The sequence below is a fragment of the Chelon labrosus genome (genome assembly GCF_963514085.1).
Source record: "Chelon labrosus genome assembly, chromosome: 20".
Lineage (NCBI taxonomy): Eukaryota > Metazoa > Chordata > Actinopteri > Mugiliformes > Mugilidae > Chelon > Chelon labrosus.
Genome location: NC_140353.1, coordinates 1,145,488 through 1,162,562, shown reverse-complemented (window position 1 = coordinate 1,162,562; position 17,075 = coordinate 1,145,488). Strand labels below are relative to the sequence as shown.

Below are 17,075 nucleotides of genomic sequence, written 5' to 3'. Positions count from 1 at the left end.
AGTGTCCTAAACTATAAATTATACAGTTAAATCTGTTTATATTCTTTCTAAGAACAAATTATATTCACTTATAAAGTTAAAACTATGAAAAGTTTGAGGTAAAGTATGAAAAACAAGTTAAAAAGTTATGAATAAAAAGAACAATGATGAAGAAATAAGTCAAATAAATCTAAATGTGGGCTGAAATAATTTTCTCTTGTTAAATTTATGAGAAATGTGTGAAAATGGATCATTTAAAACATCAGAATCCCTGGTTAAAATGATCATTAGGACTTAACAAGTAAAGAATATGAGATACAAAGCTGTATTTTTATTTATTAGGTAAAAAAAATATTAAACCGTATATAAATACCCATCAGAGAGACTAATAATACTAATAACTAATAATAATAATGTGTGTGTAGGTGTTGGGACTAGATCTGGAACAGTTCTGATCATATACAGGAAGAAATAAGGTAACAAACCTTTATGAGGTTATAAAGTCAGCAGCTGTAGAATAAAGACTTTACTAAACAAGCCTCATATCTACCAGGTTTTTATTTAACATAATTAATTGACTAAATCTGACTTTTGGCGACAGCTGCATTCCTGTTTTGACCTAATTAAAGGCTCCATCTTATGAGCACTGATTTAACTTACAGCTGCAAAAAGGAAAATCAGAAATAGACGAAGAGGCGTCAGCTGCTTATAAAAAGTCAATTTATTTTTACATTAGAACAAACAAACAGGTGAGAGAACATCAGGAGGGAAGACGACGGCTAGCGGTCATAAATAAAGAACGCAGAAGCTTCAACTAAATAAATACACAGTGGGACGGAGGGTAGTGTCTACAGCTGACCTCCATCCACGTCAACACATCTTCATCAGGAAGCAACGACAAACCAAACAGAAACTAAAGCAGGAGAAGTCGCAGTAGTCAAAAAGAAATGAGAATAAAATACAAAAACTACAAATCCACAGAGGCCTCTGAAGCTCGAGGTCTTAAAGGAACCGTTCAACATGTGGAACTGATCCTTTACAGATGATTCTCCTCCACATTAAATCTATTTTATTGTGTCCTGAGATCTTTGTGTTTTTACTTTAAAGACAAAAAAAAAAAGCACCATTTGAAATTTCTGTTTCTGTCACCGTCGCGTAGTGGCAGGAGGAGGAAGAGGAGGAAGAGGAGGAGCAGCGAGGCGACGTTCGGTTTGAAATATCCACATTAAACATGTATGGAAGTCTGTGGACGCCAAAATTAAAATAAACTGAAATTTATTTGCAAATATTAATATAATTAATTTATTGCTTCGGATATTTGAACATACAACAGCAGCTTCTGCACAGTTTAAAAAAAATATAGAAATCAGATTTTTATTTTTTTTATTCCATGTATTTGAAAATGAGTAACTGTTGTCTGGATAAACAAAAACCCTGCCGACATTTTTTATTATTATTTTTTTTTAAACTATTTTCCCAAACATTGGGAATTCTAGGTTTTTATTCCTGAGTTTATCTTGTTTTTTTTTTTATTTATTATTTTCGTTTTCTGGAAAACTATTTTTCTGACAGTAAAATTTACACCATCAACATTTATGAAATCGAAATAAACTCTGAATTTAAATCCAAAAGTCCAGTTTCGTAACATTTTGACGTGCGACAAACGACGTCAACGGCGACAACGTTAGCTTGCTAAGCTAACTACGCCTTCTGCCTGAGCAGGTAACCTGGTCATGTGACGACAGGTGGTTTCTGTTCTGGTATAAACAACGACAACTGTCACAGTTCTGTAAATTCAACTGAAGGCACTAGAAATCATTTTTTTATACGACGTAAGAAAAAATAAAGTTTTTTGCTGATTTAATTCCCTGAAATTAGTTGGTCAACAGTTTTTTTCAGTATTGTTTTAAATGAAACATTAAGAATGATTGATTAAATGTCACTTCACTCACACACCAAAGTACAGGTTAAATATGTTAATTTTGTCTTCCTCAGACTTCCACATGAAGGAGCGCTGAACCTCCAGAGCCTCACGGTCGCTCTGCTTCAGTAAAAACCAGCTGCACTTTAACAAAATTATTTCTATTCAAATTAATTTTATTTTTTGTCCCTGAGCAACTTTAACGTCCTGATCTGAGACCGATTCCAGTGCAAAGCTTTAGTGGTTTTTGTTTGTTTCTAGATTAAAAAGGAAACGTCAGGAGAACTCAGCCGGGACTCTACCGTCTCTACTGTCCTACAGCACCAGGAATGTGTCCAACACGTCTGCTACAGGTCCACCGTCCGTCCTCTCAGACGGGACATAAATGCCCTCGACGTCAGCAGGAAGTCTACGTTTCTATCAACTCGACTCTTTTCCAGGAGGTTGGATTTTATTTAAAGGGTGAAGATCAGGTGAAAGGGGGCAGAGCTCTACCTCTTTTAATTTAACGTTGACCTTCATGACCTTTGACCCCTGCGGTCTGGGACTAGGTTGACGGGGGGGTCAGAGGTCGGCAAGGATCAACCGACACTAAGGGTCTGTCGGCTTCTACGCCCCGCCCCTCTCACGGCGCCTGGAACCAATCAGAGCGGGTGGAGATGAGGTGCGTTTGGTTCAGTGTCGGGAGCGTTTGGCGGGCGGGGTGGAGCCGCGCTCTGATAGGCCGAGTCTGCTGAGCTCCGAGTGGAAGAACTGCTGCAGGCGGTGGCCGGCCTTCGCCTCGTTAGTGTGACGAGGATTATACTGAAGACAGTTAGAGAACATGAGCTCCACGTCTGAGATGTACTCACCTGGAGGGGGGAGGGAGGGGGAGGGAGGAACGAGAGACAGAAGAGACAGGAGGGATGGAGAGGGGAAAAGAGTGGGAGACAATAGAGGAAAAGGAAAGAGAGAGAGGTAGAGAGAAGGAGGAGAGGGAGGGGGGAGAGAAAGAAAGAAAAAGAGAGGAGAAAGAGGAATGGGAGAGAGGGGGAGAGATGGGGAAGGAGGGAGGAAGAGCAGTTAGATGTAAACGTGGAAGTTCAGACTCTGAACAGGAAACAGGAAGTGTCTGATGGTCTCACCTGCCGTCTGATATTCACAGTTGTTGACTTTCTCTCTGATGATGCTCAGGGCGATCGGCTTCTTGATGATGTCATAGTAGTCAGGAACCTGAGCAGGTGAACAACAGAGTTATTAATTATTATTATTATTATTGTTGGGTCTAATCTGCTGCGTTTCTATTGGTTCATCTGAGAGCATACCTGAGTCCTGGACACCAGCTTCATGAAGGGCCAGCTGTCTTCATGTCTGACCAGCTCCACCGTCAGCTGCTCGCAGGCCGACAGCTCGTGGACTCCCTGGTTCCTCCCAGAGGAGCGACGGCTGGAGGAGGACGAGGAGGAGGAGGAGGAGGACGGGGGGAGGACAGGTTTGGATGGTTTGGGAGGGGGAGCGGTGTCTGTGGAGGAGCACACAGGGTTAGTTTTAGAGGTCTAATCTGTTCTCAGTAACGACTGATGAGGAAACATCGAGCATCAGACTGAAGTCAGTGTAACAGTCCAGACGTTCAGTGACTCAGCTCCAGAGCAGATTCATGTTGAGTGAAGGTCTGATCTACTGGTCGTGTTACTGCCCTCTACAGGTTTAAAGTATTTACTACAACAAGCAGCTGGCTCTCTGATCAATCAATGTCTGGACTTTTGGTTTCAGACTTTTATTCGTGAACGCTGCCACATGATGACGTATTTATGATGTCATCAATGACTCGGGCTGCAACGACTCCTCAGATGTCAGAGTTAATGTTCTGATTTTAAGAGACTGATCTGAAGAACGCTGCAGCTCAACACCTCATCTGGATAATATGGATGTTGATTTACTGGGTTTTGATTTATTTATTGACCGTGACCTGTCTGTCTGTCTGTCTGTCTGTCTGTCTGTCTGTCTGTCTGTCTGTCTAACTGACTGTCTGTCTAACTGACCGTCTGTCTTACTGACTGTCTGACTGTCTAACTGTCTGTCTTACTGACTGTCTGTCTGTCTAACTGACTGACCGTCTGTCTAACTGACTGACCGTCTGTCTCACTGACTGACTGTCTGTCTGTCTAACTGACTGACCGTCTGTCTGTCTAACTGACTGACCGTCTGTCTAACTGACTGACCGTCTGTCTCACTGACTGACTGTCTGTCTGACTGACTGACCGTCTAACTGACTGACTGACTGTCTCACTGGTTGTTTACCTGCTGCCGCTCTCTTGCGGGACTCGCTCTGACCAGGTGAGGTTTTGGTGTTGCTGTTTGGTGCCAGGATCTCTTGGCTCAGACGGGCGCTGTTCCGACTCCCAGAGCGGGGCGGAGCTTTACCGCTGGACGGCGCGTTTGCCTTCGATGTCGGGGGCGTGGTCTTTTTCCCTGAGGACCTGTGATTGGACGGAGTCAGTAAATGTGGGAACAGCAGACTGGCATCAGGTTTACAGGAGATACTGACTTGGAGGCTGATGAGTTTTTCCCTGATGATGAAGTGCTGTTCTTGGGTGTGGCCTGTTGAGATTTGGGCGTGGTCGGTTGGCTCTTGCCTCTGGGAGGCGGAGCCTGGCTCTTCTTAGTGCTGCCGCCATTAAAAAGGAGGAAGATGTTTCAGACTGATTTCAGCGTTGATAAACCAGGTTGAAATATTCCAACACTTACCTCACGACCACTTCTTCTTCCTCCTCCTCTTCCGATTCCTCCTCTTCTTCAGACTCTGCCTCTTCCTCCTCAGACTCTTCTTCCTCTTCCTGGTCTTCGTCGTCCTCCTCCTCCTCCTCTTCCTCCTCCTCGTCGATAGAGGAGCGTTGACGGGACGGGACGCGACTGGATCTTTGTTTGGGTCGACAGTCTGGACAGAACCAGTCGCCTTCTGGAATCGACTGAGACAAAGAGACAAACAGATTCATCCACTGAAACACATTGAGTTTAGCGTTAGCATGATGCTAATACAGGGTCAGCTGTTTCTGAAGCTCCTCAAAGACGTCCAGGTGACTGTTGTGATGTAGTTGGAGGATGTGTGGAGTCGACGTTGGTTCTTTTTGCTTCTCTTTAAGTAGAAATGTGAGGAACCCAAAACAAACACTGAACATGATTTTAAACAAATTATTTTAACAGTACTTGTATAAAAGTGACTCTGTCCAGAGCTTAAGGCAGTTTCAACAGTTCATCACTGTAAGATAAAGTTTTTGACAGAGGTTTATACCTCAAGGTGTGACCTAAGACTGTGGTTTATTCAACTAAAGACAGAGATTAAGGGAGTGGGTGTGTTTTTTTATACTTTGAGACAGACAGGGTGTGGTCCATTTATACTGACACACCTGAGACAGTGGGTGTGGCCTATTTACCTTGAGGCGGGGCCTGAGACAGTGGGTGTGGCCTATTTACCTTGAGGCGGGGCCTGAGACAGTGGGTGTGGTGTCCTCGGTCACAACTGTCACACAGCAGCATGTTGTCGGCGTCTCCTTTACGTCTGCAGATGCGGCAGCGGGCGTTGAGGACGGACCGAGACCAGAGGATGCTTCGCTCCAGACTGGACAGGTGGACAAACACCTGGAAACAAAAAAAAAAAAAAAAAAAATAAAAGATTAATATTCAGACATCCACAAGTGTGTCTGGAGCTGCAGTTTAACAGAGGTCGGTCTGGTGGGTCATTGTGTCGTGTTTCAGGCTCTTATGGTCGGAGCTATAATAATAAATGAGTTCTGACCTGGGACAGACTGGAGCAGGACTGCAGAGACTCCCTCCATCGCTCCAACACCGTCTTAATGACTCGACCGCTGTCGCTGCCGTCTGACAGAGACACAAACACAGTGAAGTCAGATGTTAAACAGTGAACTCTTAATTTGAGTGTGACTAGTAGATTATTTAGGTCATACCATCACTGGCCTGGTCTTCATCTTTCTTCTTGTTCTTCTTCGTCTTCTGGTCTTTCTTTGAGTCTTCATCACCTGCAGGAAGATGAAGTTATACCTGTGTCTTAACAACATTTCATTTAGTCAGCCTGTGATGTTCCTGAACCTTAATTTCAGAGAGGGAGACTCACCCAGCGGAGGTTTGAGGAAGCGTCTCTCGATGCCTTGCTCAATATGAATGAGGGCCTGGGCCAGGATTCGCACTGAGCTGCTGACAACCTGAGGAGTCCCACTACCGCTGGTCCCGCAGGGCGCCGAGCCGTCAGACTTCAGCTCCTGGAGCCTGACGCCCAAATAAAACAAACACACATGTACCAAGGGAAGCTAAAAAAAGCTAAACATCGATGCTAATAATGTTTACAACGACCTGTACCTGTCTCTGGTTCTCAGGTGGGGAGAGTCCACCTCCATGGCCTCCACTCGTCCGTTCATCCCTGCGTTCTCTCTGCTGTCAGCGCCGAGCAGCTCGTAGTTTCCTGCTTCCAGCGCCGAGCGCCACACCTGTCTGTCCATCACCTGAACACAGAGGGAGTGAGACAGGTGAGTGCTGGGTGAGCTCTGTCCGAGGCTACCTGTCGTTTGTGGTCATCGGCAGGTGTACACACCTTCAGAGTTCCCAGAGTTCCCTGGTGGATGCGGTCCTCGATGTCCAACAGCAGGTCCCTCAGTCTCACCTCCATCACAGTCTCGGCTGCAGAGGTGCATTCTGGGACAGATCGGGACGATTCTGGGTCGTCTGTAGAAACAGGACAGATGTGTTAGCAGGTAGCTGACCTGTGAGTTGACCTCGTTGTTTAACCTGAGTGTAACACCTGGGTGTTTACCTGGGTGTCTGTATTTGTTCCTGTCACAGTTCTGCAGCAGCTGTTGAAGTCGTTCTTTCTCCTGCTGCAGCGCCTCCTTCAGGCTGCTCTCTCTGTGTCCTCGAGGGTTCAGAGCCTCGATCAGCTGATCCACCTCCTCCACCGAGCTGTAGAACGACCACTGGTTGGGACGTTTGACTGGCGGGCCGCAGGTGTGGATGGGGGCGGGGCTCGTGCCAGCGCTGTCAGGTTATAAGAGGTTAGTCGTGTGAACGCTCCGTGAACGCCCTCCATCTCTCATCTGAGTGACCTACCTTCCCTCGGCCGGTTCGTCCTTGATGGCGTCCTGATCCTCCATCTTGGTTACGGCCTCCTGGGCAGGCTTTGGCTGAGGCTGCAGCATGTCCTCCGTCAGACCGAAGCAGTCGTCCTCCACAAACAGAGCGGAGGCCGAGGGGAGGAGCCAGTAGCGGCGGTACAGACGGTCTCGGCCCAGAGGCAGGAGGCAGGTGCAGGCCGCCGCCTTCTGGATCCTCTCCTGCAGCTCACGAACCTGCAGGAAGGAGACGAAGGAGACGAAGGAGACGAAGGATCAACTCTGTGCCTGTGTTTTTATCATGAATACGTCTGAACACGAAGACGTGAACATGTGACAGTGACAGGAGCTAAAGGATCTGAATCTGAAACGTTAGAAGGAACGGTCCAAAGAGTGAAAGGTTCAGACTCATGTTCACTGGATTTCTGAGGATGAAACAACAACATAATTAACTGTGACTGGAACTCAACATTCAGATGTTGGTTTGGAGTTTGGAGAGGGAATGACCTGTGTTTTAATTTAGTGTCACATAGTGTTATTTATTTTCTGTCTTCCATAAACCAAAGCTATGTCCCTATAACGTTAAAACTTCTTCTTCTGTTTTATGGCAGCTGGCTAACGTCAAAGCTGCAACAATGGAAGAAGAAGAACCAGAACCCAGTGTCTAAACATGTCTGCTGTGTAAATGAAGGCAGTCAGCTGTTAGTCAGTAACTAGTGTAATGTGGATGTCATCTAAACAGAGTCCACTCAGTCAAAGGCTGCAGCCAAACAACAACAACAAACACTGAACGTTTAAAAGAAGAGAAAAGTTTCCTGGAGACAGCGTCAAGGAGAAACATCTTCCTTCTCTCTCCTCATGTCGACTGTAATCATCTGATCAGTTCTTCTTAGCGACGCAACCAGAAACTTAAAGGACGGTTTGACTTTCACCTTCTCCTGCTCTTTCTCCAGCTCCTCTGGACTCAGACTGCTGGGGGGGCAGGACAAGGGTTTGGGGTCAGAGGTCGTCTGTTGCTGCTGTTTTTCTTTGTGGTCGACTTTGCCTGGAGGAGAAATGACGCAAACACACGTTTTATACAGAATCTATGAATCTAGCTTCAGGTCTGAATGTTTATCACATGTTTAATGAATTAAATAACACGTTTTTACCTTTCTTCATCTTCTTGTTGTTGGACAAAGAGTTCTGCTCCTCCTCATCCTCAGTGTGGTGCTCTGCAGGAGCGTCACTGCAGACAGAGAGAATGTTTAACGTATTAATGAAACATGAGAACATTTATCAGCTGTTTCTCTGTTAACAGGTCAAAGACCTCAACTAAAACATTCAGTAGGGATGAAGAGGCCTTTTCATTAACGTTCTTCCTCACCCATTTGTTTGTAGTCTTCCCTTCAGCTCCTGTTCTTTCAGTTTCTCCTCCTTCTCCTTCATCCTCTGCTCCTGCTCCCTCAGCTTCTCCTCCTTACGAAGACGGACTCTGAAAATGAGACGAGAAGAACAAGAGGTCGGAATACAGGTCAAGTTTAAGGCTTCGGTTTAACGCTGATGTATGTACCTGTGTGTGTGTGTTGTGTGTATACCTGTGTGTGTGTGTTGTGTGTATACCTGTGTGTGTGTGTGTTGTGTGTGTATGTATTGTGTGTATACCTGTGTGTGTGTGTGTTGTGTGTATACCTGTGTGTGTGTGTGTTGTGTGTATACCTGTGTGTGTGTGTGTTGTGTGTATACCTGTGTGTGTGTGTGTTGTGTGTATACCTGTGTGTGTGTGTGTATTGTGTGTGTGTGTATACCTGTGTGTGTGTGTGTATTGTGTGTGTGTGTGTATACCTGTGTGTGTGTATACCTGTGTGTGTGTGTGTTGTGTGTATACCTGTGTGTGTGTGTGTTGTGTGTATACCTGTGTGCGTGTGTTGTGTGTATACCTCTGTGTGTGTGTGTGTACCTGTGTGTGTATACCTGTGTGTGTCAATACCTTTGTGTATTGTGTGTATACCTGTGTGCGTGTGTTGTGTGTATACCTCTGTGTGTGTTGTGTGTATACCTGTGTGTGTGTATTGTGTGTATACCTGTGTGTGTGTATTGTGTGTATACCTGTGTGTGTGTATTGTGTGTATACCTGTGTGTGTGTATTGTGTGTATACCTGTGTGTGTGTATTGTGTGTATACCTGTGTGCGTGTGTTGTGTGTATACCTCTGTGTGTATTGTGTGTATACCTGTGTGTGTGTATTGTGTGTATACCTGTGTGTGTGTGTATTGTGTGTATACCTGTGTGTGTGTGTATGTGTGTGTATACCTGTGTGTATGTGTGTGTATTGTGTGTATACCTGTGTGTATTGTGTGTATACCTGTGTGTGTGTATTGTGTGTATACCTGTGTGTATGTGTGTGTATTGTGTGTATGTGTGTGTGTATACCTGTGTGTATTGTGTGTATACCTGTGTGTGTGTGTTGTGTGTATACCTGTGTGTATGTGTGTGTACACCTGTGTGTGTTGTGTGTATACCTGTGTGTGTGTATTGTGTGTATACCTGTGTGTGTGTATTGTGTGTATACCTGTGTGTGTGTGTTGTGTGTATACCTGTGTGTGTGTTGTGTGTATACCTGTGTGTGTTGTGTGTGTACCTGTGTGCGGCCTCCTCTCTCTCTCTGCGGTGTTGTTCAGATCTGATCTCTCTCAGTTCTTGTCTGGCAGCTTTCTGCTCCTCCACACAGTCTTCAATCAGATCTCTGCTGGACGACAACGTCAGCAGCTTCCCCACCAGAGCGTGGAGGATCCTCAGCTTCTCTCCTACAGAAACACATCGAGACTCATCAACACACTCGACCCCACACAGGAAATTCCTAAATCCTGCGTCTGAACGGTCGCCGACCTGGTGCGAGGTCGTACACCAACGTGGACGACAGCTTCTTCAGCAGCGCCGGCTCGGCCAGTCGCAGCTCCAAGCACGGGTCGTCCATCAGAGTGAAGCCGCCCTGCTTCTGGTAGCGGAGCTTGGCGTTGCCGTGGTTACAGTCGGCGCCGGACGCCAGGATGTGCAGGCGCAGGATTTCTGACAGCGTGCAGCTGTCCAGGTCCAGCTGCTTCAGGCTGCAGCCCTGATGCAGCTGAGGCCAGGCGGCCGCCAACGAGGCGACGGCGCTCAGAGCCGACCTCGTGGGATCAGAGTCATCGTCCAGAGCCTCCGACAGGTCTGCAGGGACACCAACGAGACTTCACTCAAAGACTTAACAGATGAGTTTTGTGTTGTACCCAGATAGCATCAGGCTTCAGACCCAACAACTACGTCTGGACAGTGAACAGCACCAGCATACAACTAGAAGTTAGCTTATTTAATATAAACCAATCTACATATAATGAAATTTTATTTACTGTCGCTGGAAACACAAGAATCTCTCATGAGGCCTCTTTACAATCTTTTCATTTTATTGCATTAAACCACAGGTTTCTCTAAACTTACGACCAGATTCCTCTGATCCTGCCACGATACAACACATAATAACGTACAGTGAACAGTCGCCTCCTGTTCTGCTCTGTGATGATTTGTATTTGCCTTCCGCTAACCCTTTGATTTAGAACGTTACAGAACAATGAGACATCAAACAGCATCAGGTTCAGTCTGTCCAGTTTAAAGTTCACTACGATGTCAGTCTCCTGAAATCCTTAAAGTCTGTGTGTCTTACCCTCCGCCTGGTCTTTGGCCACCTCCTCCTGCTCCTCGTCCAGAGCCTGAAAGATGGCCGACAGGAAGAAGAACAGCAGCTCACACAGAGGACCTTCAGGGTCAGAACCAACCAGAGCCTCCTCCAGAACCTCTGGAGAGAAAACATCAGTCAGAACCACTGATCTAACTGTTCTGAATCCATCAAACTAATGTCCAGGGTCTCATGTGATGCTTTTGTTTTTGTTTTTTTATCTTCCAACTTCATGTCATGTGACTATAACCGTCCAGTCACACCTGCAGTGAATGTCAGGTAAACACATATTTATCTAAATAATATTTGACCCTTAAAGGTTCCAGAGCACCAGCCTGAAGCAGAACCACAGCTGGGTTTGAACCCGTGTCCTCACCCAGAGAGACGCCTTCAGGGAACTCGTCCTTCAGGTCGAACACCTCGCCAAAGGTCCGCAGGAACTCCAGAACCATCAGAGCTTCTCCAAAGAGCTCAGCTGGAAGACGGGTTCTCACTGGAACCGGACTGGGCAACTCCTGGAGGAACCAACACACACACAGATTCAGGGTCAGAAAACATCTCAACCATTTCACACTGATATGACGTAATAAAACCAGAAATCTGCTTCGTGGACAGTATCGTGGACAGACGTGTCCTCCTGCATCAGTTTCTAACTGATCAGTGTCTTTCAGCTTCGTCGTGGTGCATTCACTGACCTTCAGGTCTTCACACTCCATGTCTTCTCTGGGTTTGTTCCACAGCTTCAGCCGTTCTGCATATTTCTTCTTCTCCTCCTTCAGCTTCTCTCGTTCCTGTGAATCAGAAACGTCTCGATGGTTCGATTTTATCCGACGTGATCAGATTTTTTTAGATTTTGGCGTCAAAGTGACTCACCCTCTCCTTCTCCAGCTTCCGGCTCTCTTTCTCCTCCCTCCTCCTCTGCTTCTCCTCCTCAAACCGCCGCCTCTGCTCCTCCTTCAGCTTCTCCTTGTCCTCCCTCTCCCTCCTCTTGGCCTCCTGCGCCTCCTCCTTCTCCCTCTTCAGCCGAGCTTTGTCCTTGGCCGCCACCATGTCGTCTCTCTGCTGCAGCAGCTTCAGCTTCTCCTCCGCCGCCTTCAGCAGCGACGAACTCGCCTGGAGACACGGGACACGCTTCAGCCTCCAGAAACATCCATCACAAAACTGGACAAAATAAACCACGTCTCTCTAGAGACAAATGATGAGACACAGCATCTATAGGAGGCGTAGGAGTCTCCATGAATCAGACAAATCTGAAGCTGGAGCCTGAAGAGACGAACAACAACTGGATCAGAACCATCAACAGCTGGTTGTTGACTTGGAGACATGATCCAGATGTTGGAACCAGAAGGAAAGACTCTCACATGTTAAGATCTGATTTATTTATGAGACAAAGCTCAGATTAGACCTGAACCCTGGCAGCTTCATCCTGAGAGGAATGTCATTAGGGTCAGAAGGTAAAGAAGAAGAAGATGGTTAGTTACCTGTCCAGGTGAGCCGCGGCCTCCACCTTTAGAGTTGGGGCTGAAGGGGAACAGGGGGGGCTCATCAGGGAAAAACTGAGAGAATTTGTGTTCGCTGAGCCGGTACTTGGTCACTGTGGAGGGCTGAGAGACAGGAAGTGGTTAATGCCACACACCTGTACAGGTGTTGGGGTCATTCTGGGGGCAGTGCTGTTCTCACCTTGAGAGCGATGAACCCGTTATGAGGCTCACAGTGCTGCTTGAAGAGCAGCTTCAGTCTCTCTCTGGACAGAGTGGTTTTCCTTCGACTGAAAAATAATAAAAAAACACGTTCATCAATAAACGACAAATTCAGGACGGACGACGATCTTCTCTGGAACCTGAACAGGACCCATTGATCTGTGTCTTACTAGTTTTTGTTATGAATGGACAGACAAGGAGGACAGGTCATAGTCTGGACTTGACAAGTCTGAATTTGAGTCAGTCTCAACGTTTCATCAGATCCAAACATAACTGAGTTTGATATTGTTTTTATGAGCTTCTGTGGTCGTTTCGAGCCTATTCACATGGATCGTATGGATTCTATAATGTGCACAACGGCAGAATGTGAATCTGGGATCACTGGGAATCCATTCTCAGAAGTCTGACCTATCCATAGAGACCAGGGTCATAAATACGGACCTATTTCTGATTTATTTAGTCTTTTATGAGTTTAACTTACCAGCTCCATAAGGGTTGTATAGAGAAACAACTTTAGAGAGATTTAGTTTCAGATGGTATAAATATTTATCACAAGGCTCGACGTCGGGTTTACACACAACACTTTAAACATCCTGCTGGTTCCAGATCATTAACACTCATCAGATGTATGAAACTTTGTGGTCGATGTGAAGTCGCCCAGAAACAGACAATTATGTTTTAGATTGGGCAACGAAAGCCAGAGAAAACATTCCCACCAGGATCTTTAACACAAGCAGTTCTTTCCTCCTGTTCTCCGTTTTCTTTTCTCAACTCTTCTCACCTGATCTGATTCGCTTTGACGGTGAACGGCTCGTCGTGTCCATCCTTCATCATCCTCACGGTGTATTTAAACACGGACGGACTCAGCGGCTTCTTCTTCTTCTTGCTGACATAAACAAAAACACAGAGTCGTGTTTTACTCCAGAGGACGCCACACTGATCTACACTCATTTCCTCCGACCTTTGACCTGCTACTGACCCGTTGATCTTTGCTGTGGGACTCTGGAAGGCGTTGCTCTCGTCGTCGCTGTCACTGATGACGATGGCGTCGCCGTCGGCTGACTTGGCGTGGCCGTTAGCGGTCAGCGCTCCACTAGCGCTGGAGTGAGGCGAGTGCACCTGCAGGATCTCACACATATGTCTGAAATACAAACATAGAATAACGTTGAGGCATTCAGAGTTTATCAGTGTGCTTTCTGGCCCTTGATAACGACTGGGACATCCCCAGTCCCAAGTCCCTGCTCGGTACCTGGCTCCGTTGTGTCCAGTGACGTCCACCGTCTCCCCAGGGAAGAATCTGTCTTTGACGAAGACGTAGACGTCTTCACAGAGCTCCGTCAGCCGACCGCGGTGGCTCTGAGCGGCGAGGTGGAGCACAGGCACCACCAGAGCCTGAGGGAAACTCTGGAGACTCTGCCTCGCCCGCCGCTCGCTCTCCACCGCCTCCAAGTAGGTGAGGCCCGCTCGTCCCGTCAGAGCACAACTCCAGACTAAACTGTTACAGAGGATGGTCCTCTCGAAGAAGTCACTGAGGAGGAGGAGGAGGAGAAAGATCATCACCACCTACTACTCTGACTTCCTAGTTTGTCTAAAAACCAAAAACCTGCTGGTAGAGTATCTGCAGTATGTACTGGTAATGTATTAGCTGGTGTTGACAGTATTTGCAGCGGGGATTTGCTAGTCCTGTGAGCATATGCTGTTGTTCCAAGTATTTTCTGGTATGGTGAGTATTTGCCGGTAGTCAGAGTATCTGCTTATCTTCTTATAGTTGTCTAACTACTCTCTCTTATCTCACTTCTCGAGCGTCTTCATTTGCAAAGTGTGGCATAAAGTCATTAAAGGACCGTCCCAGCTTATTTAAACCTTCTCTGTTTCTGATTAAAGTCACTTTATACGTCTGCAGCAGATCCAAGGAAAGAAATAGTTGTGTAGAACCAACATCAGAGTAAAAACCTCAGAGTAAGAAAGAAAAATGGCCGCTTGAAATGACTAATGTCTTTGTTTACTTTCAGTCAAAATCAAAACAAACATTTAAAAAGGTAAAAATCACTGGACTCTACTTTCTTCTTACATTCTAAACAATAAACTTTTTACTAATTAGTAAATCCAGGACAATAAATTAATAAAGAATACTTCAAGGACAACATCTAACTGTGGGAGTTCACAGTTCTCTGAGCGTCAACACAGATGAGGAGTTTTGTTTTTTTAAAAGAGGAAGAAGGAAAATTAGTAGTTTCTGTTTCAGAGTCAGCCAACTGTGCCGGTTACTTCGAACAGGTGTAACTGCCCTTTAACTGAACCGACCCGGGTCGGTGTGAGCTGACAGCGGGGCCTGCTGGCACCGAGCTAACGGCTAAAACTAGCCGAGCTAACCGCCGGGTTGACAGTTAGCCGTCAGAGCTAACCGCCGCTAACCCACTTTAGCTCCGTTAGCTAGCTCGGTTAGCTAACAGTACACCTGCCCCCGACCCGTCCGGTCCAATTCCAGCACCTGCTACCGGCTTTAACTCGCCTCCTACCGACCGGAGAACACTTTCAACACAACGAGGAGGCAAATAAAGTTTTTATTTCTAAACGGAATTAAAGTAGTTTTTGTTTATCTTGTCTGGAAGTTTGCCAACCGACCAACTGTCAGTCACACATCAGTCAAAGTTTGTCGGAGCTTTAAAGCCGGCCACAGGTGAGTCGAGGCGGGCCGGGGGACACTTACTCGTAGGTCCGGAAGATTTCGTGGGTGATTTTACAGAGAAACACCTCCTCGTCCGGCTGCAGGTCCGCGGGAGGTTTCTGTCGGATGAAGGCTTTCCTGTGGAGAAGCGGCATCTCTCGGTTCTGCTTCCACCGGCCGCACTTTGAAAGAAAAAGAGGAGGGAAAGCGAGTCACTAAAAAAAGCCTGAATATCGCAAACTCTGAGCAAACTAGTCAAAGCGAAGCCCCGGTGGAAGAACGGGAGTCCCGGGCTGAATGTGGCGGAGGTTAGAACCGAGCGACAGGAGGTGAGGAGGAGGAGAGCGGGTCTTTTGTTACAGACGCGGGGATAATCTGCCCACATGGAAATGTGCTCCTCACGGTGTTAGCGGACACACTCGACCCTGACACTTTAACCCAAAAACCCGCTCAGCCGCCACCTCGCCGACGCTCGCTCAGACTCTAAGAACCGGTTTCTGGCGGTCTTTACCGAGTTGTCCAACGATGAAGCGATAATCCACCGTCCAAACTGAGGAAGAAGTCCCGGGCTGAGAGCTGCTCACTGGCGGCTTGTTGACCAAGTTTTCATCCACTTCACGGACACACGCAGAGCTCGGACATTTCAGTGTTACACCTTCGCCCGTTTTATGTCAGTGTGCGAGAATCAAACATCATGTTTAATTCTCGTTATTTCAGTTATAAAAGTGAAATTTAAGACAAAATAAAATTCACAGAACTTCAAATTAGTTTGTTTTATGAGTTTCTGTAATAATGCTGTTTGTTTTTATAAATAAATATGTGAAGATAAGCCGGATATTATCAGCTTTCGTTGTGCCAAGATTGTACTTGCTCAGAAAATAGTAACTGAAATTATTAGATGAGCAAAAAAGTTACTTTTAACAGCTTTATTTGTACATAATTATTTGGAAAAAATGGATTACACAACGATAACAAACTAAAAGATTGAAAAACCAATTTCTAAGGTCATCATAATGGTAAAGAAATACAAAGACGCGAACTGTACGTCGCGGCCATCGTTGTATTCCGAGTTGATATGTGTCCCCTGAACGCCCCGCACGAGTGAGTAAGTGGGCGGGGCCTGGCTGTCCTCCAAAGCGCCGGTTGGCCAGCTTACCTGCCACTCTTCCACCGCCAGCCAATGACCTGGAAAGCGTCCCGTTGAAACCGCGATGAGAAACGGAGAGGTGGCGTCAGAGGGGCTTAACGGCAGGAAGCGGTGATGACGCAACGTGCGTGACAGCGACCACAGACAGATGCGTCATCAGTGTGAGTCAAGCAGTTGGAAAAAAACCAAAAAAATAAATATATAAAAGAATGAAAAAAGAAAGAAAACGAATCTTATTATTAACAGATTAAAATAAAAACAGAATTTTAAAAATGTGGCCACTGATATTTTAATATAATTAATATATTAGAACACGTTTAAAATGTAAACTAGTAATAAAACACTTTCCGTCTGAATAAAGATTTCCTAAAAACATAATTAGTCAAATTTAAGTGAAAATTTTTATCTACACCGCAAGACGTAGTCGTCAGTAGAGATAAGATCATCTTTGACGTGTTTCCTAAAACACAGTAGATGTCAGAGATGACGTAAGTTTCTGTAATTTCTATATTATTTTTAGTGACTTTTAGTGAACCTTCTGATGCCTCCCAGCCAGGAGGTTCTGGGTTCTAATCCAGGTCGACTGGTTCCTTCCTGTGTGTAGTCTGCATGTTCTCCCTGTGTCTGCGTGGGTTCTCTCCAGGTTCTCCAGCTTCCTCCCACCATCCAAAGACATGCTGGTTAGGATCATTGGTGATTCTAAATTGGCCGTAGGTGTGAGTGTCTCTCTGTGTTAGCCCTGTGATAGACTGGAGACCTGTCCAGGGTGGACCCCCCCTCTAGACCAATGACAGCTGGGATAGACTGGAGACCTGTCCAGGGTGGACCCCCCCTCTAGACCAATGACAGCTGGGATAGGCTCCAGCCCCCC

General features: G+C 46.2%; 1 protein-coding gene across 1 annotated transcript; it reads right to left on the bottom strand.

Moving 5' to 3' along the window:
• Positions 1-404: 404 nt before the first annotated feature.
• baz1a (bromodomain adjacent to zinc finger domain, 1A) lies at positions 405-15,724 on the bottom strand. The gene is made up of 30 exons (XM_084569623.1): positions 15,569-15,724; positions 15,100-15,239; positions 13,639-13,917; positions 13,369-13,530; positions 13,171-13,275; positions 12,370-12,457; positions 12,171-12,293; positions 11,563-11,802; positions 11,385-11,480; positions 11,066-11,204; positions 10,678-10,809; positions 9,867-10,187; positions 9,619-9,784; positions 8,366-8,473; positions 8,151-8,227; positions 7,932-8,044; positions 6,998-7,236; positions 6,705-6,925; positions 6,486-6,616; positions 6,254-6,396; positions 6,012-6,163; positions 5,845-5,916; positions 5,676-5,758; positions 5,354-5,518; positions 4,628-4,848; positions 4,428-4,547; positions 4,181-4,359; positions 3,205-3,401; positions 3,025-3,112; positions 405-2,751 (listed from the first exon to the last, which is right to left on the bottom strand). Exons 2-30 carry the CDS (start codon positions 15,210-15,212, stop codon positions 2,576-2,578), a joined length of 4,449 nt encoding a protein of 1,482 aa, XP_084425749.1. The 5' UTR covers positions 15,213-15,239; positions 15,569-15,724; the 3' UTR covers positions 405-2,575.
• Between the last annotated feature and the right edge of the window lie 1,351 nt (positions 15,725-17,075).